General features: G+C 42.0%; 1 protein-coding gene across 1 annotated transcript; it reads right to left on the bottom strand.

Moving 5' to 3' along the window:
• Positions 1–7883: 7883 nt before the first annotated feature.
• Positions 7884–26597, bottom strand: LOC112266669 (calmodulin-1). The gene is made up of 6 exons (XM_024444350.2): positions 26187–26597; positions 15591–15621; positions 15010–15153; positions 9638–9744; positions 8539–8674; positions 7884–8008 (listed from the first exon to the last, which is right to left on the bottom strand). Exons 1-6 carry the CDS (start codon positions 26187–26189, stop codon positions 7980–7982), a joined length of 450 nt encoding a protein of 149 aa, XP_024300118.1. The 5' UTR covers positions 26190–26597; the 3' UTR covers positions 7884–7979.
• Positions 26598–27131: the final 534 nt, after the last annotated feature.

Raw genomic sequence — 27131 nt, 5'->3', positions numbered from 1 at the left:
ATATTATTATCTTACCATTGAGACAGACGGATCAACAAAGCACCTAAATCAACAATAAGGCTTGTGCTGGACCAATACCTTTTAGTCCTTGAAAGACTGGTCTGCTGAAACGATCACAAAGCATAAGAACAGTTTCAGAATGATTTTCACCATAAAATGACTAACGTGAATAATGTTTCTGTGTTGTGGCATATTATCCTTTATACAAACAATGAGTTTATAAAAACACCAGTCTCAACTTAATGAAATGTTAAAAGTTCAATAAAAAAATGTTTCACACTATGAGGTCGAAATAACACTGTGAAATTGTGAAAATTATGATAATTCCATTTTAGTGTAAGAGCGTGTTCAGCATGACATCACAATCTGATCTGATTATTCTGACCAATGATGAGTCATCTTTTATTTGCATATGCAGGTGGGTGCGAGACTCTAGTAAATACTATCCACCAATCAGGGCTGTGTATGTAAATATATTTACATATGTATCAACACGGCCACACAATCAGTCTGAGCATTTCAATCGTGAAAAGAATTACAGCAACTATACAGTACCAGTCAAGTTTGGACACACCTACTCATTCATGGGTTTTTCTTTATTTTTACTATTTTTCTACATAATAATAGTGAAGACATAAAAAAGACATAAAAACTATGAAATAACACATATGGAATCATGTAGTACCCAAAAAAGAGTTAAGCAAATAAAAATATATTTTATATTCTTCAAAGTAGCCACCCTTTGGCATGATGACAGCTTTGCACACTCTTGGCATTCTCTCAAACAGCTTCATCTGGAATGCTTTTCCAACAGCCTTGAAGGAGTTCCCACATATGCTGAGCACATGTTGGCTGCTTTTCTTTCACTCCACGGTCCAACTCATCCCAAACCATCTCAATTGGGTTGATGTCAGGTGATTGTGAAGGCCAGGTCATCTGATACAGCACTCCATCACTCTCCTTTTTTGTCAAATAGCACTTACACTGCCTAGAGGGGTGTTGGGGAAATGTCCTTCTGAAAAACAAATGATCCCACTAAGTCCCACTAAGCTTAAACCAGATGGGATGGTGTATCGCTGCAGATGCTGTGGTAGCCATGCTGGTTATGTGGGACTTGAATTCTAAATAAATCACTGACAGTGTCACCAGCAAAGCACCATCACACCTCCTCCTCCATGCCTCACAGTGGGAACCATACATGCAGAGTTAATCCGTTCACCTACTCCACATCTCACAAAGACATGGCGGTTGAAACCAAAAATCTCAAATCTGAACTCATCAGACCAAAGGACATATTTCCACCAGTCTAATGTCCATTGCTCATGTTTCTTGGCTCAAGCAAGTATCTTCTTCTTATTGGTGTCCTTTAGTAGGGGCTTCTTTGCAGCAATTCAACCATGAAGGCCCGATTCACGCAGTCTCCTCTGAACAGTTGATGTTGAGACGTGTTTGTTACTTGAACTCTGTGAAGCTTTCATTTGGGCTGCAATCTGAGGTGCAGTTAACTGGGTCTTCCTTCACAGCGCTTGATGGTTTTTGAGACTTGCACTTAAAGAAACTTTAAAATGTCTTGAAATGTTCCAGATTGACTGACCTTCATGTCTTAAAATAATGATGGACTGTCATTTCTCTTTGCTTATTTGAGCTGTTCTTGCCATAATATGGACTTTGTCTTTTACCAAATAGGGCTATCTTCTGTATACCACTCCTACCTTGTCACAACACTACTGATTAACTGACAAGGCACACCTGTTAATTGAAATGCATTCCAGGTGACTACCTCATGAAGCTGGTTGAGATAATTCTTTGGTTACTACATGATTCCATATGTGTTATTTCATAGTTTTGATGTCTTCACTATTATTCGACAATGTAGAAAATAGTAAAAATAAAGAAAAATCTTTCAATGAGTAGGTGTGTCCAAATGTTTAATTGGTACTTATTTTCATGCAATAAACATACAGTGATGATTACAAATATATATTTTCAACTGCATGGGGGCTTTAAATGTCTAAACATTCTATAACTAAAAAAAGAAACGTCCTCCCACTGTCAACTGCATTTATTTTCAGCAAACTTAACACGTGTAAATATTTGTATTAACATAAGTTCAACAACTGAGACATAAACTGAACAAGTTCCACAGACATGTGACTTACATAAATGGAATAATGTGTCCCTGAACAAAGGTGGGGGTCAAAATCAAAAGTAACAGTCAGTCTCTGGTGTGGCCACTAGCTGCATTAAGTACTGCAGTGCATCTCCTCATGGACTGCACCAGATTTGCTGTGAGATGTTACCCCACTCTCCCACCAAGGCACCTGCAAGTTCCGGGACAATTCTGGGGGGAATGGCCCTAGCCCTCACCCTCCGATCCAACAGGTCCCAGACGTGTTCAATCGGATTGAGATCCGGGCTCTTTGCTGGCCATGACAGAACATTCCTGTCTTGCAGGAAATCACGCACAGAACGAGCATTATGGCTGGTGGCATTGTATGCTGGAGGGTCATGTCAGGATGAGCCTGCAGGAAGGCTACCACATGAGGGAGGAGGATGTCTTCCCTGTAACGCACAGCGTTGAGATTGCCTGCCATGACAACAAGCTCAGTCCGATGAAGCTGTGACACACCGCCTCAGACAATGAAAGACCCTCCACCCCCATATCGATCCCGCTCCAGAGTACAGGCCTCGGTATAACACTCATTCTTTTGACGATAAACGTGAATCCGACCATCACCCCTGGTGAGACAAAACCTTGACTCATTAGTGCAGAGCACTTTTTGCCAGTCCTGTCTGGTCCAGGGACGGTGGGTTTTTGCCCATAGGCGACATTGCCAGTGATGTCTGGTGAGGACCTGCTTTACAACAGGCCTTCAAGCCCTCAGTACAGCCTCTCTCAGCCTCTTGAGGACAGTGTGAGCACTGATGGAGAGATTGTGCGTTCCTGGTGTAACTCGGGCAGTTGTTGTTGCCATCCTGTACCTGTCCCGCAGGTGTGATGTTTAGATGTACCGATCCTGTGCAGGTGTTGTTACACATGGTCTGCCACTGCGAAGACGATCAGCTGTCTGTCCTGTCTCCCTGTAGCGCTGTCTTAGGTGTCTCACAGTACGGACATTGCAATTCATTGCCCTGGCCACATCTGCAGTCCTCATGCCTCCTTGCAGCATGCCTAAGGCACGTTCACACAGATGAGCAGGGACCCTGGGCATCTTTCTTTTGGTGTTTTTCAGAGTCAGTAGAAAGGCCTCTTTTAGTGTCTTAAGTTTTCATTACTGTGACCTTAATTGCCTACCGTCTGTAAGCTGTTAGTGTCTTAACAACCGTTCCACAGGTGCATGCATGTTCATTAATTGTTTATGGTTCATTGAACAAACACGGGAAACAGTGTTTAAACCCTTTACAATGAAGATCTGTGAAGTTATTTGGATTTTTAAGAATTATTTTTGAAAGACAGGGTCCTGAAAAAGGGACGTTTATCAGCTGACAAATACTTCTTAGCAGATTCCAAGACAACGATACAGTATCACCTAGTGAGGATATGTGAAACTACACCCAGAGCATCACATAGGGCCATTTTGGCCTCCACACATCTTTGAAAAGGTGAGGGCAACACAGAGTTAGACAGAGGACTCTTTATGGATAAAACCTGCTTTGGCATGGACATTGCCATTGAGGGCTTTCACCATTTGTTTTTTTTGTAACAGTATTTATTAGAAATTCACAATTTTCACCCATATTAAGAGATAAAACAACAGAGACAAAGCAACAAAAGAAGAAAAAAAACAGCACTCACTTACACATATATATGCATATACATACATACATACATACCCACACACACACACCCATACATACGTACACCATTTTCCTCTTCCTGCTCGATGGTTCTCTCACCCCATCCCCATCATCGCGTCTCTCAATACATACATTTTAAACAAACTTACAAACAGAAATTAAACAAAAAAGCTCAGTTTAAACCAATAAGTTAGGTTCCACACATGGAACGTACAGTGTAGTTCTGAAATACATAGATCCCCGCCATTCTAAGAGAATCCTTGCAGCATAATAGCTGATACCTCAGGTTCTAGGTAATTTAGATAAGGTTCCCATACTTTGTAGAACTGGTCTGTTTTAGAATGCAATGTACATGTCAGATATTCCAGTGGCACCCATTCAAATAGTATCTTATGCCAATATTTAATAGAGGAACCTTATCACTAATCCACTGTAAGAGGATGTTTTTCCTTGCTGCGAAGGTAAGGATGTTGTAAAGCCTCCTCTTACCCACAGAAGTAACATGCCTACTAGGGAGACCCAACAGGAAAGAAACTGGATCCAATTCTAGATCAACCCCTAAGATCTTTTCAATTTCTTACAGAACACCAGACCAGTATCTTTGTATTTTGGTACATGACCATAAACAATGTGTTAGGGTGCCTGTATCAGTTTTGCAATTAAGACACTGAGGGGAAGAGGAAGTGGGGCTAAAAGCATGTCTGCGATTTGGGGATATATGCAATCTGTGTATTATTCTTAATTGGATTGCTCTAGTACGATTACATATAGATATTGTTTTTGCATATCTCCAAATGTCCTCCCACATCTCTTCGTCAATAGTAACAGACAATTCTTTCTCCCACACTTGTTTCACCCTGTGTGTTGACAGCAGAAAAGGACTTTAAAGCATCATAAAACAGACTTACAGACATTTTCCTTTGTGGGAAAAAAAGCATTCTTTCAATGAAAGACATATCAGGGTTACCAATTAAGGTGGTGCTCTTCGGAATATGTCTTACTTGTAGGAAGCGGAAAAAGTCCTGCTTTGGGAGTCGATATTTCTCGACCATCTGCTCAAATGACAATAGCATCTGATCAGGAATAAGTCATTTAGTCTGCGTATGCCCTTATTGAGCCAAAAGTTAAAGCCAGCATCCAGCAATCCTGGACTAAAATCTGGGTTGTTAAGAATTGGGGTAAGAGCAGAGGTTAGTTTGGACCTTCCCAGGAAGCGTTGAACTGACCTCCATACTTTGAGTGTGTTAAGTGTAATGGGATTCTTCTGAAAAATAAAATATCCTGTAAGGGGTATTTTGAAAGAGAAGTCTCAATGTCTAACCAAATAGAGGTGGGCACACCACTGATAGAACCTGATATTGGGCAGGTCCAAGCCACCCATAGAACTTGGCACTTTCACCATTTTAAAGTAGTCAACTGGGTGGGACTTCCTATGTGTTATGGAAGAGATCACATGATTCTATCTGGGTCATCAGGAGAGATCAATTATACTTGTGCACAAACACTAGATGGCAGTAAAAAGTAAAAAGTTTTGTTTATTATTACATCTTGTTGGCTCGGGTGTTCGATCCAGCGACTTGTTGGTTATTTGGTTCCTTCCGGTCTGCTGTAGTTGTAAGCATATCATATAACAGAGGCTATTCTCTACCAGTAGGGGAGGCACTAATACACCAGACTAATACAACCTTTTACTCTGTAAATTCACGGAACACGCTTGAAGAACAAGTTTGCTCCTAAATATCAGCAAAGTTATTGTAGTACTAGTGCAGTAATGTAATATCTCTACATAAATTGTAGTTAACTGCTCTTACACAGGCGCCTTGCCCAGTTATGATCATGTGTTATATACAACTGCCATAGATTATATTTAGGCAGTTGACGTACAGTAAAGGGGGTTATAGCTTTCCAGCTGAGTGGTCCTCAGATTACTAATTAAATGTACCTGAGCTACTTACTGTACTATAACATAAGATATTAGCCAACACCCAATCACATCCAACGGGCTGCAGATATGATTGATTCCATTGGCTGTCCCTGCCCGTCACCGCAGAAGCATGTGTGGGTCAGACTTGGGAGGCATTTGGAGTTACAGGGGTGAGATGTCATGAACCTGACTGACCCGGATTACCAAAGGCTCCTGTGGCAATCCCATGAGCCACCAAATATAGCTCCTCTTACGGAGGCCAGGGTGACTTTCTCTTACCCAATCTCAAAGGGTGTACACACACACTAACTGAACGGAGTTGAAGTTTCTTCCACACTCCAAATAACTAAAATGCTAGTTAGCTTTTTTTTTTTTTAACAAAAAGTGAAAAATAAAAATTGCATATGAAGTATTACGCAGGACAAGGAGACACTCAGTGAAGTTCAGTAAATGTATTTATTCATGGCAAACATTAATATTTCACATCTTTAAATTTGTACACTACCTCCAGAGGTTTAACAGTCCTTAACCATGTGTCTTTTCCAACCTGTAGAGCAAAGTTAACCAACCAGTAAAAGCTAGCCAGATAGTTTTAGTCCACAAGTTGTCTTTCACGCAACGATTCAGTACCTCTCCTAGCATTCCTTTCACTCAACCCCAAATAATAAAAAATGCAACCCCTAATTTATACCCGTCAAACTGATTTAGTTTTTCAACTCACTGACAAAAATAAATATATTAGTGAATATATAATCTGTTCAGCAGAACAGCAAGCGGAGCACGGATAAAAGACGAACACTTGACGACAACATGAGGATCTAACAAATCCACAGGAGCAAGAGACAAATTAGTTGTTCTAGCAGCAGCATTGTCTTTTTTACAGAACATTTTTTACAGTTCAAATATACGGTTTACACCAAAGTGCAAATAGGTATGTACTGTATATAGCTTATACTGTATATTCATAATATGTTCTAATTTACTAAGTTTTCTTGCCAGGTTGAGGCTTTAGAGTATTATGGCACATTTCACAGGTCATTCTATATCAACAATAGGTCATGCAAAGTTTACGATACACTAATATATATATTTGGGTGACCAAAATGTGTAATTCATTTATACGTTAACATACATTTAAAAAGAATGACATTCATATTTGTATCAGGATATATGAAAGAGAATATCTTCACAGCAATGCTCTCAAAGTGTACTACCATAATCAACATTCTGAAACTGTACATCTCGGTACTCCTATGCCATATGTCAGTGGTGCTGGGAAATTAAAAGCCTCGTTTGAGAACGAAAGACAACAGCCTGCCGAAACATTGCAAAATACAATGAAAACCAACCAATCAACCAGTGCTTTTCTATCAACTCCGCACAACCCCTTAGGAATGGGTGAATTCTCTCCTCAACCGAGCACCAAAGCAACCTTTCCCACTGTAATTCTTGCACCAACTGTTAGCATTTTTACATACATGTGTATATTACACACCGAGAGTACAAAACATTAGGGACACCTGCTCTTTCCATGATATAGACTGACCAGGTGAAAGCTATGATCCCTTATTGATGCAAGTTGTTAAAGGGGAAGAGACAGGTTTAAAAAATGATTTTTAAGCCTTGAGACATGGATTGTGTATGTGTGCTATTCAGAGGGCAAAACAAAAGATGTAAGTGCCTTTGAAGGGAGTATGGTAGTAGGTGCCAGGCGCACCAGTTTGAGTATGTCAAGAACTGCAATACTGCTGTGATTTTCACGCTCCTGTGTGCATCAACCATGGTCCACCACCCAAAGGACATCCAGCCAACTTGACAACTGTGGGAAGCATTGGAGTCAACATGGGCCAGCATCCCTATGGAACGCTTTCGACACCTTGTAGAGTCCATGCCCGACGAATTGAAGCTGTTCTGAGGGCAATGGGGGGGGGGCATGGATTCCTATCCCTCGTCCGTGTTGCCCTTTCCTCAAATTTCTTCGGCATCTGGGAGACTCCCAAGGATCTTACTCTGGAGTAAGGGCCTCATGCCTCGTTAAAGCTTGGTCCATTAACTTCTGTTAAGGATTCATCTGCAGTTACTCTTAAAACAGATATCCTAGAAGTACATGGATTTGTTTTTTTATTAAATAATTTTGTACATTGAATCATTTTGAGTTTTACATTTTGGCTTGATTATTGTTTTGTTTTCTTAAAGACAGCGTGATCTTAGGAGGACAAGCAATGTAAGAGAGAAATGTGTGAGAGCACAGTCTACTTCACTTGGCTGTCATCATCTGCACAAACTCTGCAAGGCAGAACAAAACAGGGAGAGAAAAAAATGAGAAGAAATCCACAAGAATAAAGGGCATTCTGTTAACAATGATTATGGCACATTAATAAGATTATTGGAACAAAGTAACATGAGGAATCAAGGTCTTCAATACTATTTTGAATTCAATGAGCAGTGATTCATTAAGCGTGTTATGTATAACTCATTTTATTGCCTTTACTTTCAGCATCAAAGCAAAGAGAAATAAGGCACAACTGACAGGGGCAACAGTGGAAAGACAAACTTCAGTGAACTCACAGTAGATCTGAGAGGAGGAGCAGGAAGAGGGAGAGAGAGGAGGAAAAAGGAGGACAAGGAGGTGGAGGTTTTAAGAGAATCTTTAGCCCTCTGGTTTTCGCAGATCGGAAGGTACCAGAGAAGTCTTGGAAATACGGTGATATTTAGCGCCACCTTGGCTTGCAACAGGCTACGGGGAGCTTCCACCTATCCGTTTCCTTTATATCTGCAAACACACAAATGGGAGAGGGGAAGGACGTTGAGCTCACCTTCATAGTTGACCTGTCCGTCTCCGTCAATGTCGGCCTCGCGGATCATCTCGTCCACCTCCTCGTCTGTGAGCTTCTCCCCGAGGTTGGTCATGACGTGACGCAGCTCTGCCGCACTGATGTAGCCATTCCCATCCTACAGGGAGAACAGGCTCATTCAATAGGCAAAGAGAGAAGGCTCTTACATACAGTACTTTGACCTGATCTCATTCTGACAGGTTTAAACAAGGCTTTTCTATCAGAACGATCAGTGACATGTCCATCTTCTGAATAGAGCCCGGGTTTATCTGGTCTGCTGGCATATGAACATGGTCCCTGGCTGCCCCATCTGTGTGACAGCCAGAGATATGCATGGCTCTGGTCCGTCTGCTCAACCAGCCCAAGCCTGATCTCTGGCTCTAGCTCCGCCAAGACTCAAGAGCCACAGAGGGAGAGATAATAAACAGAGTAGGGGGATGCTGACAGACTGGTGCCCTAGCAAACTGGCATTGTAGCAGTAACCAAGGCCCTTCAGGACTGTTGCACAAATGTCCAACAAAAACAATGCCTGACACAATCACACCAGTCACATACGATCCGTCAATGAGGGTGCAAACAACCAACCGCAATACACACTAAATTTAAGTCCACACACCCAAAATCACATGGCTCTGTTTAAAAAGGGGTTGCATTATTCCAGGCTGCACGGAGAAATATAAGCCCAGGCAATGAGCGCTCCCCATTAGCTTGTGACTCAGATTTCTGCACTGCAATAAGCCCCCATCCTGCATGTGGGTAACGTTATACTCCGCTCCCAACAGACAAAGCCCTCCTCTCAGCAACACAGTTAAGACATAACGATGACGACAAACACTGGATTACATAACATCAGGATGGCAGAGGCGCAGTAGTCCATCCCACTTTCAACGTCACATTCTCAGAACATGAAGTGTTAGTTTTTGTTCAATCACTTTGGTGCAATTTTCACAAGTATGTGATACATTTCCACAATTCTAAGCACAAAAATCTAAAACAGACAATCATAATGGCTCAAAACACGAAGCACATTTCCAATTGACGGAGTACAACAATCAAAGGGGACGGTGTGGAGCATACGTACCTTATCAAAGACTCTGAAGGCTTCTCTGATTTCCTCCTCGCTGTCTGTGTCCTTCATCTTCCTCGCCATCATTGTCAGGAACTCTGGGAAGTCGATTGTCCCGTTACCTAAGGACGAACAAGACCATCTTCATTTTATGTTTGTGCACACACACACACACACTTTATTTCATAATGAGCTGTGTTGAAATTTGTCAGTACATTCTGGAATGCGCCCAAAGAGAGATATCATCTTGGCATCTGAGTACACGGGTAGCACCATTGAGGTAATGTCCATTTCTAAGTAATCCATTTTCTTCTTCAATTAAGTCTATGAGTTGGCAAACAAACAAAGGTTGCAAACTACTGCCTAGATGTGTTGTTTGAACAGATATAAAAGCCAAGGTTGCCGATTTACTACCACCGACAGTTATGGAATGTTTGCTCATGAGTATAATTCATTGACTGATCCCTCTTGATGGAATCATGTGATCATTCCATAACACATATGGAATTCCCACCCAGTTGACTACTTTAAAAATGGTGGAAGCCCTCAATGGCATCACTATAGTCCCCGGTTTCGAATCCAGGCTGAGTCACATCCAGCCGTGATTGGGAGTGCCCATAGGGCCTTGCGTCGTCCAGGTTTTGGCCGGAGTAAGTCTTAACTGACTTGTGTTGTATAGCACACTGTATTACTTATACAACTAATATAAGGACAGGACATGAGTAGAAATTAACGTGGGCATTGCTTAATGCGTTTCAAAGGAAGAACATTCCAAACATTTCAACGTAGGTAAGCTAGGGGGGGATACAGGTGCCCTAAAGGGACAAAACTAGAATATCAATACACAACATATTCCTCCCCCTTTACCTTTGATGACTCATAAGGAAAAAGTAAATATTCACTGTTTTGCCTAGTGTTTTCTTTTTAACATAAGTTCTCTTAATGTAAATAAATTAACTTTTCAGAATAACCTTTTCCAAACTAGGGAAAGAGGGTAGACTACCTCAGTCCCCAGACTTAACCCTGGGGTGTATTCTGCCCCAATGTCTGAGGTTAGTCTGAACTAAATAGTCAACCTGTCAGAGGGTCGTCTTTCTCTTGCAGGGTAATGACGACGTACAGGCGAGTCTACAGTCTCATTATCTCTGAGTCTGAGTGGTGATGGTGTATGCCCAGACAGGGGTGCAACAGTACCCTGCGTATGCACTCTGGAGACTGGAGCACTTTCCACATTTGTAGGTTGCTGCAGTGGATGTTCAGGTGATGGCTCGTAGTCATGGTAGGTCTCCAGTAGCTGATCCTGGTTTGTCGCTTGACATGAGTCATCTCTGAGGTTGGTTCATGGCAACAGTTGATCCACGTGTCTCCTCCAGATGATGTTTTCCGGTGTGTGAACTGTGTAGGACACAGGCCCTGTTTGTGCGACCACTGTGGCTGGTATCCACTTTGGACCTTTGCAGTAGTTCCGAGCAAGAACTCGCTCTCCAGCCATGAAGCTTCTGTCTTTTGCGTTGCTCCGTCTCTCCACCTGTGCTCGCTGTTGTGTCTGTACAACCTGTTTCGTCTTTGGAGGTCGAGTCACGTGCAAGCGGTCTTTTCATCATGGCTGACGCAGGTGCCACTTTGATTGTAGCAAAGACTGAAGATTGACCGTAGCTCTTTGATGGTTCTCTCTGCTGAGTGCTTTTCATCATGGCAGACATCAGACATCACTGGATCAGTGTGGGTGAACCTTTTCACTTGGACAGATGTAACTGGAGAGTTGTCACTTCCTTGGAGTAAAAGATTTCAGCCTGGGAGTGCTCAGTGTGTGCGACAGGTAAGGGAAGTCTTGAGAGGCCGTCTGCATTGCAGTGCTGCTCAGAACTTCTGTACTTGATATCGTACTGGTGAGCAGATAACAATAACGCCCATCGCTGCATGCGGTTAGCTGCACGCAACGGAATGCCGGTGTGGAGACCAAAGATGTAGGTGAGGGGTCTATGGTCCGTCAGCAGTGTGAATCGTCGGCCAAACAGAAACTGATGAAATTTCTGTTCTAACCCTAACTCCAAACACAATGGCTAGTGCTTCACGCTCTGTGCATAATTGCTCTCGGCTTTACTTAAGGTCCGTGATGCGAAAGCAATTGGCCTTTCTTCACCTGATGGCATGATGTGAGAGACAACTGCACCAACGCCATAAGGCGATGCACCACATGCCAACTGTAATGGCAAGTTGGGGTTGAAGTGGGTTAGGGCCTCTGACTGAGCTAAGGCTGTTTTCACTTTCTTGAAGGCCTCTTCACATCTGTCTGTCCACTTCCACTGTTTGGTTTTGTTCAAAAGTTCATGCAGTGGCTTTAACATGTTAGCTAGGTTTGGCACACACTTTGCGTAGTATGTCAGTAGTCCTAAGAATGATCTCAGCTGACTCACGTTCTGTGGGGATGGAGCTTCCGCAACGGCCTTCACCTTCGAACTGTCGATGACGTGGCCAAGGTATTCAACAGAAGGCCGGAAAAACTTGCAGGTGTCCTTCTGGACCCTCAGACCGTACGCCTCCAATCTCTGTAGTGTAGCGTTCAGGTTTCTCAGGTGCTCCTGCTCGTCTTTGCCGGTCATGAGTAGATCATCGAGGTAACATTGGACCCCAGTGAGCCCGCTCAGTATCTGGTCCATAGCTCACTGAAACAAGGCCGGAGCTGAGGTGATTCCAAAAGGAAGCCTCCGGTATCTGTACAGTCCTTTGTGAGTCACTATGGTCAACAGTTCTTGTGACTCTTGGTCCACATGCATCTGTAGACTTATGTCAGGCCTATCTTACTGAATGTTTGTCCTCCAGCTAAACCAGAAAAGAGGATGTCAATGAGGGGTAGTGGATATTTTTCAGCAGTCAAGACTGGGTTAATGGTGACTTTGAAATCACCACAGAGTCAGTCTGAGTGATCCATCTTTTTTCACGACATGAACAATGGGTGTCGCCCATTCACTAACATTCCCTGGATCCAATACTCCACTCTCGACTAGTCTGTTTAGCTCAATTTCAACATCTGGTTTTATGGCGTATGGGACAGGTCTAGCTTTGAAGCATTTTGGCTTGCTGTCTGGTTTCACGGTCAGTTTAACTGTTATGTCCTTCATACTGCCAAGGTCTCTTTTGAACACATCCGCATGTTTCCTCAATATCCGTTGTAGGTTTGTGTCCTCTTTTGCAACCATGAGAATTTCCTGCCAGTTGAATTTGATCTTGTCCAGCCATGTGCGTCCTAGCAATGCTGGATGGTTGCCTTTCACAATGTAGAGTGGTAGCTTTACCTTCGGTTTGTTGTGCTCCACTGTAACAATCACGCTTCCTCTCACTGGAACCATCTCACCAGTGTGCGTTTTCAGCGTCATCTGTGGGCTGTAGTGTGAGGGGATGTAGGTTCTCCTTGTATACAGCCTCAGACAGCAAAGATATGGCTGCTCCAGTGTCCACTTGCATCCGTACTGCGTTTCCATCTAGTAGCGGTGTCACCCATTAGCCGTATCCATTGTCTGAAATGGACATAACATGCAAAGATTCTCCCCTTCATTTTATGCACTTTCTTTTTGAACTTCCTGAAGTCCCTTTTCCTTTGTTCAGTACTTTTGTTTGATTATGTCTTTTTGTTTTTCTCTGCACGTTCAATGTGACCCATTTTTCCACAACTTCTGCAGTGTAAGTCTTTGCACCAACACTCCTCTGCTTGGTGACCTGGTTTCCCACAGTGACAGCATGGCTTCCCACCTCCTGCCTTGTTTTTTAACCACGTAGACACCTTATGCACTTTAGTCGAAGCACTTAGCTGTTGTGTGTCTTTATTTGCCATTTCCATTGACGTACTCACTTCTATTGCTCTCTGCAATGTTAAGTCACTCTCAGTCTAAAAGGCGTTTCTGGATTGCCTCGCTGCGCATGCCACACACTAACCTATCACGTATAGTGTCACTCATTGATCTCCCAAATTTACAGTATTCAGATAAGTTGTTTCAATACAGCCTGAGATTGATTCCCTCTCATCTTGATTTCTCTTATGAAACCAGAATCTCTCTGCGATTATCAGTGGTTTGGGAGAATAATGTCCTTTTAAAAAGGTAGCCACAATTTCATGATATGATTTATCACCTTGTTTTTCAGGCATTACTAGGCTGCGCAGTAGATTGCATGTTTTTCCTCCCATAACAGTCAAAAATGTTGGCACAACGACTTCTGCTTTAATTCCATTTGCCAACACAAAGAACTTCAACATTCTGTGTAAGAACTCCATTGTTCCACAGATTCAAATGTTCCTATATTTCCAATCAATGCAGACATTTTTGGTTTATTTTTCTTTCTCACACTTTTCAGATGGTCCCAGACCCCTTTTCTTTCTTTTAACTCACGCCGACTTCACTTTCTCCCGCAGCAAAACTCTTCATATCCCTCGGGGATCTCGTTGCCGTGACATCAAAAGCTTGCTAGCATCACGCGACTGGCTAGCTCCGCGTTTTGTTTGCGTCTTTCTACGGCAAATTTTTTAAAACAAATTTAACTCAGACTTTCTGCCAAAGATGAGCACAAACGTGAGAACGTTTCTTCCTCGTCGCCAGTTGTTGTATAGCACACTGTATTACTTATAGAACTAACAGGACATGAGACGGGAGTAGAAATTAACGTGGGCATTGTTAAATGCATTTCACAGGAAGAACATTCCAAGCACTTCAACGTAGGTAAGCAAAGGTAAGCAAAGTTACAGGTGCCCTAAAGGGACAAAACTAGAATATCAATACACAACAACTTGTCTAGTTAAAAAAAATAAGTTTTTAAAAACCTTTACCTTTATTTATGAGAATCATCATCAGCTAACATCACCTTTTGTGAATTTGGAAGCATTTATGTAATCAAAAACAAGCACATACAGGCTTCAAAATGTTTACTGTCATGTTAACTGACTGATGAAAATGTATAAGATCCCCTAAGCCTGTGTTGACCTTATTACCTTATTATCTGCATTTATCCCAAAACCCCATTCATTTCCACCATAAGAATGGCTGAGCGAACCAAAAAAGTAATTTCTAGTTTTAGGACTACAAGCTGGCGAGCTATGTCCATGCCAAAAACGGGTTTTATCCATCTAGAGTCCTCCAACTCTATGGGTGAGCCTCTTGTGGTTGGAAACAATGGATGGTTGAAATGCGATCCACCATGAAACCAGAGCCATGGTGCCATCCAGGTCGGACAGCAGGTAGCCTAGCAGTTAAGGGCCAGTAATTATGCAGTGTGTGTGTGTCACCATTCATCCACTATGTGAAAGGGGTCAGCCTTGTTAGGTTCTGACCATACTTGTGCATGCGTGTCAGCACGTCAGTGTGTGTGTGTCATTGTACACATCTCTCTAATCTTACCATCGGCGTCCACCTCGTTGATCATGTCCTGTAGCTCTGCCTCAGTAGGGTTTTGTCCCAGAGAGCGCATGACAGTGCCCAGCTCCTTGGTGGTGATGGTGCCATCGCCGTCCTTGTCGAACAGTGAGAATGCCTCCTTGAACTCTGAATAAGCAAACAGAGAACAGTATGGGATTGGTGGAAATGCCTATATTGGCTACGTCAATAGTCTACATGGTCTTTCTATCCTTGTCTCCTTTCCTTCATCTGCACTGATGTGAGAGAACTGGACAGCTAAGGGCAATTTCCCAGGATGCGTTCAACATACTGATTTCACCCAATTTTTAGATCTGTGCAGATGAAGAAAAAGAGAAAAAAAACACCTCTTACTAAGAATGGTAGGTACAAGATTAGCAGCAGCAGTACAAACTAACAGGCAGAGTAGCCTAAATGTTGGCCACTACCATGAGGATCCATGACTCTAAGCACCCACACTATCTGGCCAACCGACAAGAACTCAAATCACTTTGACTAACTGGGATTGGATTGAAGAGCTTTGAAAGGACAGAACCTCACTGTTCGGGGTTAGGGATTGTACTCACCAGCAATCTGCTCCTCAGTCAGTTGGTCAGCCTGTGAAGACGAGAGGAAGCAAGAGTGAGAGTTGTCCACGGCCCCAAACATATTATAGCCTGAGGTAAATTAAGCCACAATCACCTAATGGCTGCTCTTTTACTCCTGTGTGTAACCATACCTGCCCCACTGGATTCACATGATGCCAGATGAGATGACAGTGATACTTTCACCCCTATAACCTCAGTGCTCACAGGAGTAGCATAATGTTGTTCCTACACATGTTTACATGCACACCGTTATACCATTATTATTCGGGATACTCAAGTATTCTGTTTTTGAGTTGACGCATACAGTACCATTTAAGTCTGGACACACAGACTCAAGAGCTTCTTTATTTTTACTATTTTCTACAGTAGAATAATTCTCTCAACCAGCAGCACCCAGAATGCTTTTCCAATAGTCTTGAAGGAGTTCCCACATATGCTGAGGTCTTGTTGGCTGATTTTTCTTCACTCCGCGGTCCAACTCATCCCAAACCATCTCAACTGGGTTCAGGTTGGGTGATTGTGGAGGCCAGGTCATCTGATGCAGCACTCCATCACTCTCCTTGGTCAAATAGCCCTTACACAGCCTGGAGGTTGGGTCATTGTCCTGTTGAAAAACAAAATGATGGGACTAAGCGCAAACCAGATGGGATGGCATATCGCTGCAGATGCTGTTGAGCCATGCTGGTTAATTGTGCCTTGAATTCTAAATAAATCCCAACAGTGTCACCAGCAAAGCACACCCACACCTCTATGCTTCACGGTGGGCACCACACACGCGGAGATCATCCGTTTACCTACTCTGCATCGCAAAAGGACTCAAATTTGGATAGATTCCCACCGGTCTAAATGTTCATTGCTCGTGTTTCTTAGCTCAAGCAAGTCTCTTCTTATTGGTGTCCTTTAGTAGTGGTTTCTTTGCAGCAATTCGACCATGAAGGCCTGATTCCCACAGTCTCCTCTGAACTGTTGAGATGTGTCTGTTACTTGAACTCTGAAGCATTTATGTGGTCTGCAATTTCTGAGGCTGGCAACTAATGAACTTATCCTCTGCAGCAGAGGTAACTCTGGGTATTCCTTTCCTGTGGTGGTCCTCATGAGAGCCAGGATCATCATAGCGCTAGGTTTTTGTGACTACACTTGAAAAACATTTCAATGTTTGAACTTTTCCAGATTGACTGACCTTCATGTCTTAAAGTAATGATGTACCGTCGTTTCTCTTTGCTTATTTGAGCTGTTCTTGCCATAATATGGACTTGTTTTTTTTACCAAAAAGGGCTATATACACTGTACACCAGTAGATAGCCCTATACCTTGGTCACAACACAACTGATTGGCTCAAACACTTTAAGGAAAGAAATTCCACAAATTAACTTTTAACAAGGCACACCTATTAATTGAAATGCATTCCAGGTGACTCATGAAGCTGGTTGAGAGAATGCCAATCATGTGCAAAGCTGTCATTAAGGCAAAGGGTGGCTACTTTGAAGAATCTCAAATATGTTGATTTGTTAAACACTTTTTTGGTTACTACATGATTCCATGTGTTATTTCATAGTTTTGATGTCTTTACAAAAACGTTTACATTGTAGAATAATAGTGAAAAGAATGAGAAACCCTGGAACGAGTAGGTTTGTCCAAACTTTTGGCTGGTACTGTATGAACATATCAGGTCCTGGTTGAGAAATATGACAATATTAAGACAGGATACTGTGGCATGTAAAACATCTTATGCCGTTTACGGTTGTTTTGTGGTTTGCGCAGGCTCAGTTCCAAATATCATGGGTGTTGAGTGATGTTTTCCTCTGTCAAACAAATCACTTCAAAAAAGTAGGCTCCCCACAGTTAGATCCACCATAATTCATTTTGCTGATATTCCACACTTTCACCCCTAAGTTTCTGCTTATAATTTGACATTTGGTAGGCCATTTGTTTGTCAACTGTAGTTAAGGCTGTGACAGAAGAGAAGGTGCATGTATCTAGACTAAACACAGTAGAGCTCACCAGAATAATGTCTTACATAGAATGGATGCATTAGTAATCTAGTTAACACCAATAAAGTTGTCTGTTTTGTTTAGGGACCGGGGGGGTTCCAAAACAGTGGAACGATTGGTCCTGTGCAAAATGTAATCAGTTTGATCGATTCTAAGGTAATTAAAAGTTGAGAAAACAATGAATGTCTTCAGTTGTATATTTTATGTGGTTGAAATACTGTGTGCTTGCATACGTGTCAAGATAACATGTCTCAAGAGATGCTGAAAGAAAGAAAAACAATTTCTCCACTCCTGCTCGAGTCAAAATTAACATTATATAAATTTTACTGCAAGAAATGCATAATTTTGCAGGAGTTGATTTAAGGACTGGCCCCTTTTTTTCAATTTTCACCTAAAATGACATACCCAAATCTAACTGCCTGTAGCTCAGGCCCTAAAGCAAGGATATGCATATTATTGGTACCATTTGAAAGGAAACCCTTTGAAGTTTGTGGAAATGGGAAAGGAATGTAGGAGAATAACACACAATAGATCTGGTAAAAGATAATACAATCATCTTTGTAATCCAAGAGAAAGGCCATCATGTAGTATTCCAGCCCAGGTGCAATTTAGATTTTGGCCACTAGAAGCAGTAGTATATGTGCAACGTTTTAAGTATTATCTTCAGGATTGGTGGGTCCCCTGCGGGACAGTTGAGCAAACGTAGGCTAATGCGATTAGCATGAGGTTGTAAGTAACAAGAACATTTCCCAGGATATTACAGTGAAATAATGTTATTGTTTGAGGAGAGTGCACAGTTGTTCTTAATAAACAAATTGGGCACATTTGGGCAGTCTTGATACATTTTGAACAGAAATACAATGGTTCATTTGATCAGTTTAATACATTGCATTCAGAAAGTATTCAGACCCCTTGACTTTTTCCACATTTTGTTACAGCCTTAGTCTCAAAATAATTAAATTGCTTCCCCCTTCCGCATCGAATGTACACACAATACCCCATAATGACCAAGCAAAAACAGGTTTAGACATTTTTGCACGACAGGTTGCCTAGTGGATAGAGCATCGGACTAGTAACCGAAAGGTTGCAAGATCGAATCCCCGAGCTGACAAGGTAAAAATATGTCGTTCTGCCCCTGAACAAGGCAGTGAACCCCTGTTCTTAGGCCGTCATTGAAAATAAGAATTTGTTCTTAACTGATTTGCCTAGTTAAGGTTAAAAAAATTATTTATTTTTTTAAACCTGAAATGACATTTACATAAGTATTCAGACCCTTTACTCAGTACTTTGTTGAAGCACCTTTGGCAGTGATTACAGCGAGTAGTCTTGGGGATAACGCTACAAGCTTGGCACACCTGTATTTGGGGAGTTTTTCCTCCTCCTCTGCAGACCCACTCAAGCGTAGTCAGGTTGGGTGGGGAGCTTCAGAGATGTTCGATCGGGTTCAAGTCCGGGCTCGGGTCTGGCTGGGCCACTCAAGGACATTGAGATTTACCCCAAAGCCACTCCTGAGTCGTCTTGGCTGTTTGCTAAGCGTCATTGTCTTGTTGGAAGGTGAACCTTCGCACCAGCCTGAGGTCCTGAGGGCTCTGGAGCAGGTTTTCATCAAGGATCTCGCAATACTATGCTCCCTTCATCTTTCCTTCGATCCTGACTAGTCTCCCAGTCCCTGCCGCTGAAAAACAACCCCACAGCATGATGCTGCCACCACCATGCTTTACCTTAGGGATGGTTCCAGCTATCATCCATTCCAAATGTGCTGTCATGTGCCTTTTACTGAGGAGAGGCTTCCGTCTGGTCACTCTACCATAAAGATCTGATTGGTAGAGTGCTGCAGAGATGGGAGAACCTTCCAGAAGGGCAACCATCTCCACAGAGCAACTCTGGAGCTCTGTCAGAGTGACCATCGGGTTCTCTGTCACCTCCCTGACAAAAGCCTTTCTCCCCCAATTACTCAGTTTGGCCGGGCGGGCAACTCTAGGAAGAATTGAGTTTGAATACACATACTAACCGCAGTAATTTGTGAATTGAGTATATATTATGCTTCTTGGTCATAGTATGCCAAAAGGTCCTGTATGTCGTACTAAATTCGCCAAAATACGAAGTATACATGAAGTGTACCCTATTTGTGCTTTTAAGGACCATAATGCAATTAATCAGAAAATGGGCATGGCTTCACAACATTTTCAGATTTGAAGAAAATGGCAGAAATTATTAGGGCTGTTCAATAAATCAATATCAATAATTGGAGGTAAATTCTTCCCTCAATAACGATATAAAAACGTTTAGATTAACGATATAAAAACGTCGATATAGAATAACTAGGAGCAGCAGGAACGTGCGGAGAAGTGACAATATGCATGTGGAGAGGTATAGCCCACTAAAAACCACTTAGCACCTCGAGTTATGGAGTAGCCACTATTAACCACCAAAAATGAGTGATGTAGGCAAAAACAGTGGCAGTGATAGCCATGGAGAAGGAGCAGCTTCCAACAAAGAAATTATTGATAAGGGTTAAACTGTTTCAGTAATTTGGAAGTGGTTTGGCTTTTTGAAGTCCGACAAATGTTCAGTGCAAATTGTGCCGTAGACAGGTGGCAACGAAGTCTGGTAGTACGACAAACCTTTTTCAACATCTAAAGCAAAATCACTCTTTGGAACATGCAGGAAGTTTGAGTTTGCGCCACCGTATTGATAAACGCCCCTCAAGCATCAGCCAATCTTGGGATGTTTGCCCAAAGCAGTCAACACTGACAGCATTTATGCCCTACAAGCAAACATCAAAAAGACATCACAAATGCTATTATGCATTGCATTGCTAAGGACATGCTACCAATTAACACAGTCAAAGAGGAAGGTTTCAAGAGGCTTATCAATTTAATTGACCCCAGGTACGTGCTCCCTGGCCGCAAACATGGAACAATTTTCCTTCAAGTATAATTTTGTTTGCTCAAATATATATATTTTTAAATGTAACCTTTAACTAGGCAAGTCAGTTAATAACAACTTATTTACAATGACGGCCTATCAGGGAACAGTGGGTTAACTGCTTTGTTCAGGGGTAGAACGACAGATGTTTACCTTGTCAGCTCAGGGATTCGATATAGCAACCTTTAGGTTACTGCCCCATCGCTCTAACCACAGTTTGTTCAGGCATTCGATATAGCAACCTTTAGGTTACTGCCCCATCGCTCTAACCACAGTTTGTTCAGGCATTCTTGAGTTTGAAGCAGATATGCACCTTTTAAACAATGATTAGTATCGTGATAATTATCGTTATCGATGGGGGGGGAGTGATTTATTTATTTGCCCTAGAAATTATTATTATTATTATTATTATTACGAACGGCAAAGCATTACAGCAGTATGTTAGCTAGTTACCTAACGTTAGTTGGTTACTAATACCTCGAACTTGCCAAGCAGTATATTAACTAACTACGCAACGTTTGACTTGATTATTCACATCATTCTTAGCTAAGTGGTATTGTCGTTGTGCATGTCAATGGACATTGTTAATTCTGGCCATCTACTCCGATTTTAGAGCATTCTTGAACAGAGTAACTGCAAAATTTACGAACGCTCGACACCCGTTGAATATGGCCAGTGTCAGCAAAAAAAAAAAAACATTAATTTTTGCCAGCAGCACAGTTAGTCACTAACGCTCAGTATAACCAGCTCTGCTAGGGTGAGTAAAATAGTCAGAGTAAAGTGTTCTCTCATTTGTGTCTGGAAGTAGATCGCTTGGGTGATTGACTGCTGTTGAACGCTCAGATCAACCCTACCCTTCGGCCAGTGTGTGCTCTGAATGCTCCAAGAGTGAAACACGAACAGACAAAATGACATCGCTCTGGATTTATGAACACCCAGAGCGCACTCTGGCACTCCAGACTGAATTTACGAACACACCCGAAATCGTAAAATGTTTAGCTAACAAGCTAGCAAGATGTTGAATTGCAACAGCATCAACTTCCAGTAGACAGACAAAGCTCTAGTACGCTCAACTGAAATGCTACCGTTTACAGTATACTACAATTAACTAATAGTATATACTCATTAAGTATGTAGTATGGGTATTAGAACACAGTTTGGTGGTTCCAAACTCCTTTCATTTTTTGGTACCCTTCCCCAGATCTGTGCCTCGACACAATCCTGTCTCGGAGCTCTACGGACAATTCCTTTGACCTCATGGCTTGGTTTTTGCTCTTACATGCACTGTCAACTGTGGGATGTTTTATAAAGAGAGGTGTGTGCCTTTCCAAATCAAGTCCAATCAATTGAATTTACCACAGGTGGACTCCAATCAAGTTGTAGAAACATCAAGGATGATCAATGGAGGAAACAGGATGCACCTGAGCTGAATTTTGAGTCTCATAGCAAAAGGGTCTGAATACTTACACAACCGTTCAAAAGTTTGGGGTCACTTAGAAATGTCCTTGTTTTCCATGAAAACATATATGAAATATAGCCAAGACGTTGACAAGGTTCAAAATAATGATTTTTTAAAATTGAAATAGTAATTGTGTCCTTCAAACTTTGCTTTCGTCAAAGATTCCTCCATGTGCAGCAACTACAGCCTTACACCCTTTGACATTCTATTTGTCAATTTGTCGAGGTAATCTGAAGAGATTTCACCCCATGCTTCCTGAAGCACCTTTCACAAGTTGGATTGGCTTGATGGGCACTTCTTACATACCATACGGTCAAGGGTTGAGATCCAGTGACTGTGCTGGCCACTCCATTATAGACAGAAAACCAGCTGACTGCTTCCTCCCTAAATAATTATTGCATAGTTTGGAGCTGTGCTTTGGGTCATTGTCCTGTTGTAGGAGGAAATTAGCTCCAATTAAGTACCGTCCACAGGGTATTGCATGGCGTTGCAAAATGGAGTGACGGGGATCTTGAAGGAGGAAGGCTTTAACCCTGTACAAATCTCCCACTTTACCAACACTAAAGCACCCCCAGACCATCACATTGCCTCGACCATGCTTGACAGATGGCGTCAAACACTCCTCCAGCATCTTTTCATTTTTTCTGCATCTCACAAATGTTCTTCTTTGTGATCCAAACACCTCAAACGTTGATTTGTCTGTCCATAACATTTTACTATCTTCCTCTGTCCAGTGTCTGTTCTTTTGCCTGTCTTAATTTTTTCTTTTTATTGGCCAGTCTGAAATATGGCTTTTCTTTGCAACTAGAAGGCCAGCATCCCGGAGTCAACTCTGCACTGTTGACATTGAGACGGGTGTTTTGCAGGTAGTATTTAATGAAGCTTCCAGTTGAGAACTTGTGAGGCGTCGGTTTCTCAAATTAGACACTCAAATGTACTTGTCCTCGTGCTCAGTTGTGCACCGGGGCCTCCCACTCCTCTTTCTATTCTGGTTAGAGCCAGTTTGCGCTGTTCTGTGAAGGGAGTAGTACACAGCGTTGTACGAGATCTTCAGTTTCTTGGTAATTTCTCACATGGAATAGCCTTCATTTCTCAGAACAAGAATAAACTGACGAGTTTCAGAAGAAAAGTCTTTGTTTCTGGCCATTTTGAGCCTGTAGTTGAACCCACAAATGCTGATGCTCCAGATACTCCAGATACTCAACTAGTCTAAAGAAGGCCAGTTTTATTGATTCTTTAATCAGACAAATAGTTTTCAGCTGTGCTAACAATTGCAAAATGGTTTTCTAATGATCAATTAGCCTTTTAAAATGATAAACTTGGATTAGCTAACACAACGTGCCAGTGGAACACAGGAGTGATGGTTGCTGATAATGGGCCTCTATACACCCATCAAACAAAAGATAATAATCTTATAATTTCCAGCTATAAGTCATTTACAACATTAACAATGTCTACACTTTATTTCTGATCAATTTTATGTTATTTTAACAAAAAATGGTTCTCTTTCAAAACAAGGACATTTCTAAGTGACCCAAACTTTTGTACGGTAGTCTATGTAAATAAGTTAGTTCTGTTTTTTATTTTCAATACATTTGCAAAAATGTCTAAAAACCTGTTTTCGCCTTGTCATTAAGGAGTATTGTGTGTAGATTGAGGGGAAACAATTAATTCAATCCCTTTTAGAATAAGGCTGTAACGTAACAAAATGTGGAAAAAGTCAAGGGTCTGAATACTTCCCGAATGCACTTTATTATATTAAGCCAGACGTGAGAAGATATAGGCCTACAATCAGTGTCCATATTTCTGTTAGGATTCCATTTAACCCATATGAATATTCTGTTCAGTCATGGATACAGGGATACTCGTGAGTGGGATATCAAAATGTGCATCTAAACAGCTTATCCCAAATAAGACCTTAAGCAGGATATGAGCTACTATACGGAATATTGTGCGTATGTCAACATGGTCACTAATTTCAGGCCAGTTAGCGGTTTCCTGCCAATTAGACCTGTATCTAGTACATAACATTTCAAATCAAATCAAGGTCTATTAGTATCATACACAGATTTGTAGGTGCATGGAAATGCTTGTGTTTCTAGCTACAACGGTGCGGTAATACCTAGCAAAAAATAAATACACACATAATCCATTAAAATAAAGAAATATCAGAACGAGCGAAGTCTGAGACCATCAGTTGAGGACGAGGTCTTATCAGGCCTGTGAGTCAGACAACCAGCACATTTCAGGCTGAGGAAGTGTGATGAGGGTTGGGTATAAATACACCTCAGTACGCCTGCTATAATTAGAGCGGCACGAACAGGGTCGCCAATGTAGCACACTGACTCTTACCACCGATGTTGCTTTTTGTGGGTCTTCGTCATCATACATATATAATTTATTGCTTGAGTGAAAGTGTGCATACCAGTGAAAGTGTGCACGTAGCCGACAGAAAGGGGCACACAGACAGTGTTTCCTCCGACACATTGGTGCTTCTGGCCTACAGGTTAAGCGAGCAGTGTGTCAAGAAGCAGTGGGGCTTGGCAGGGACGCGTTTCAGAGAACACATGGCTCTCGACCGTTGCCTCTCCCGAGTCCGTAGGGGAGTTGCAGCAATAAGATAAGACTAACTGCCAATTGGATATCACGAAAAGGGGCAAAAATACAACAAAAAAATCATATGATTCTGTTTTGCACATGTTCATTACAGTTAAAGAATTTAGCCTAGGACACGTGCTTTGCTCTATCTCAGTGAGTCATCAGGATGAGAGGGGGAAGGAAAGGGCAGCAAGCAGACTGCAGCGCATTCTATCCACGCAGAGGGTGGAGGAATCAAGCAGTGGTTGAGGAGCATTTACAAGGCCGTGTCAAACACCAAATGGCTCAGGAAAACAGTGTTGCATTTGAGCAGTATTGAGATCCCATGTAACGTTACTATACTGTGTGATTATGTACAGTCCTGGTTAAAGGCTGTTCATTCCATATCCACTGTGGTGGTAAAGTGGTGCTGCCTCATTTTGGGGGGCAGATGGCAAGATATTCAGATTTGCAATTGTGTCTTATCCTTTGGTGCAAAACAAACCCACCATGAATAATAGATTTAGCTCCAAGGCCTTACTTTCGTTGCGCAAAACAGCAATTATGAGGGATAAAGCAGAGCATACGAGGACAAGCCTTTGTTTGTCACAAGGTCTTTTAGAGTCTCTTTCCCATTTTTTGCAGAAGCATGCACTGCGGATCCCGTGTCAGTATACTGCACCAACCATGTGGTTCAATGCAGAGGGGAGGAATGCGTGTGGTAGAGGGGCGAGAAAGAAGGGGTGGCAACGAAGATCATTCACGAACAGCAGACTGCGGATCAACGTGGTGGTGCAATACGCAACACCATGACGAAAGACTCAAATATCGCATCGCCATCTCAATTTGCGCAACAAAACGAGGCACAACAAGTATTACTAGCTATATAATATTGCCAGCTAGCTATGTAATTGGAAACATGACAACATAGGTTCGCTTGTTGCGCACAAGCTATCAGCTTGCCTTGGGACAGTACAATCTCGGCATTGTTCATTGCAAAATACAAATGAACTGGCTCATGCCTACATAGCTAGCGTTGAATGAAAACAATTATTTAGATGGCTAACTAAGCAGCCAACTAATACTACCGATTAAGTTAATTCAATTAGCAGTGTGTTTGGGTTTTATTACATCAAACAGCGCTATGCTTCTGCCTTAACCACCACGCCCACTCACCATTAGTACCCCCAACCCCGATAAGCGAAACCAATGACCTTAACTAGCTAACAGTATGTTAAATTAACCATGGCTAACGTTAATCAGATAGCCATGCCTCATACGTTTTGCCTTGGCAAGGAATACGTGACCACAATCAAGCATGTTCTTATATTGTCTGTCATAACTCCGTATGAGCTTGGCCAACTGCAAGTTATTGCATTCCAACGTCAAGCCAACAGCCCGGTCAGGTGGTGATATCAACAGTTGAGCTGCCAGACCGACAAAACTTTTTTCAGTCACACCTTATTTAGCTTGCTAGTTTACGGATAGCGAGCTCGTTATAACTATAGGCGTTGCTCGAACCCAATACGAATGTATGTTAGCGAGATAGCATACGCTTGGCTTTGTCTGTGGGTTGAATGAGTGCAGCAAGCTAGCTAGCAAAACGGTGGCTATACTCACCATTTTATTCTTCGCACTTCGACAATTTCAATGACTAAATAGTCAACGTCCCCCTCGTGGCTGGCAAACCAACTGTGTCCAACGTATGTATCGTTGTTTAGTGCTGAAAAACAATTCGCTAGAGGTATTCAGTCCCTTCTCTGCGAAGTTGCCCGGAAACACTAGGGACCGCGTCACTGCCGATGTGGCCTCATTTGCACTATATCGCTCCGCGAAGTGACATCTTTCTTCACCCCCCTCCGACGAACCTGCCAATCTTAAAACTGCACACCACAAATGCGTCAGAATATAATAATCTATTCGCTTTATATTGATCACTGCACTCACTGAAATTGCCTAGCACCGTCCCCTGTTACTCATCAAACAACAAAGTCATTGTGGATTCTGTTTGATGAGAAGCAGACGCGCCCATTATTTCAGTCTATCGAAGCGGTGAACATACAATATTTGAAATGGATATACATTGTCAATTTGATAGCTCTTACTTTTGATCAAGTATGACCACAGTGGTGTAATGAGATGAGCTTCAACTAAGCCAATGTAACGTAGATCCTTATTGGCCCAGAGAAACGGTTAGAAAAGTACCCGATTTTGTAATTGGCTGGTTGTAAACTGCATTGCGCCAAATTGGATGTATGCATTGCAAGACTAATGAGTTTATAATTTTATGTTGTAGAAATCGTTCGCTTTGCGCTATTACAGGTTTTGAATATGCTGATTTCAGATATGACTAATTGGTCAAAATGTAAACCGTTGCAGTAGTCTAGTCTAGTAGTATGACATCGTGTGTAGGCCTATATGACAAGGACAAAAACCCTCCCACCCTGAAGATGTGATGTTTATTATTATTTTTTATTTTTTTACATCAATACTAATGGCATTTAAATGGAACCATGGGATGGGTCTATAATAACTGCTCCTGTGTGTACAAAAAGTAGAGATATA

This window comes from Oncorhynchus tshawytscha, linkage group LG14 (genome assembly GCF_018296145.1).
Source record: "Oncorhynchus tshawytscha isolate Ot180627B linkage group LG14, Otsh_v2.0, whole genome shotgun sequence".
NCBI lineage: Eukaryota > Metazoa > Chordata > Actinopteri > Salmoniformes > Salmonidae > Oncorhynchus > Oncorhynchus tshawytscha.
This window is presented reverse-complemented; position numbering and strand designations above follow the sequence as displayed.

Coding starts and splice junctions, on each gene's coding strand:
- LOC112266669 (XM_024444350.2), bottom strand. Junction 9,745..15,009: donor CAACGAGGTGGACGCCGATG/GTAAGATTAGAG, acceptor GTTCGTCCTTAG/GTAACGGGACAATCGACTTC. Junction 8,675..9,637: donor CCTTCAGAGTCTTTGATAAG/GTACGTATGCTC, acceptor TTCTCCCTGTAG/GATGGGAATGGCTACATCAG.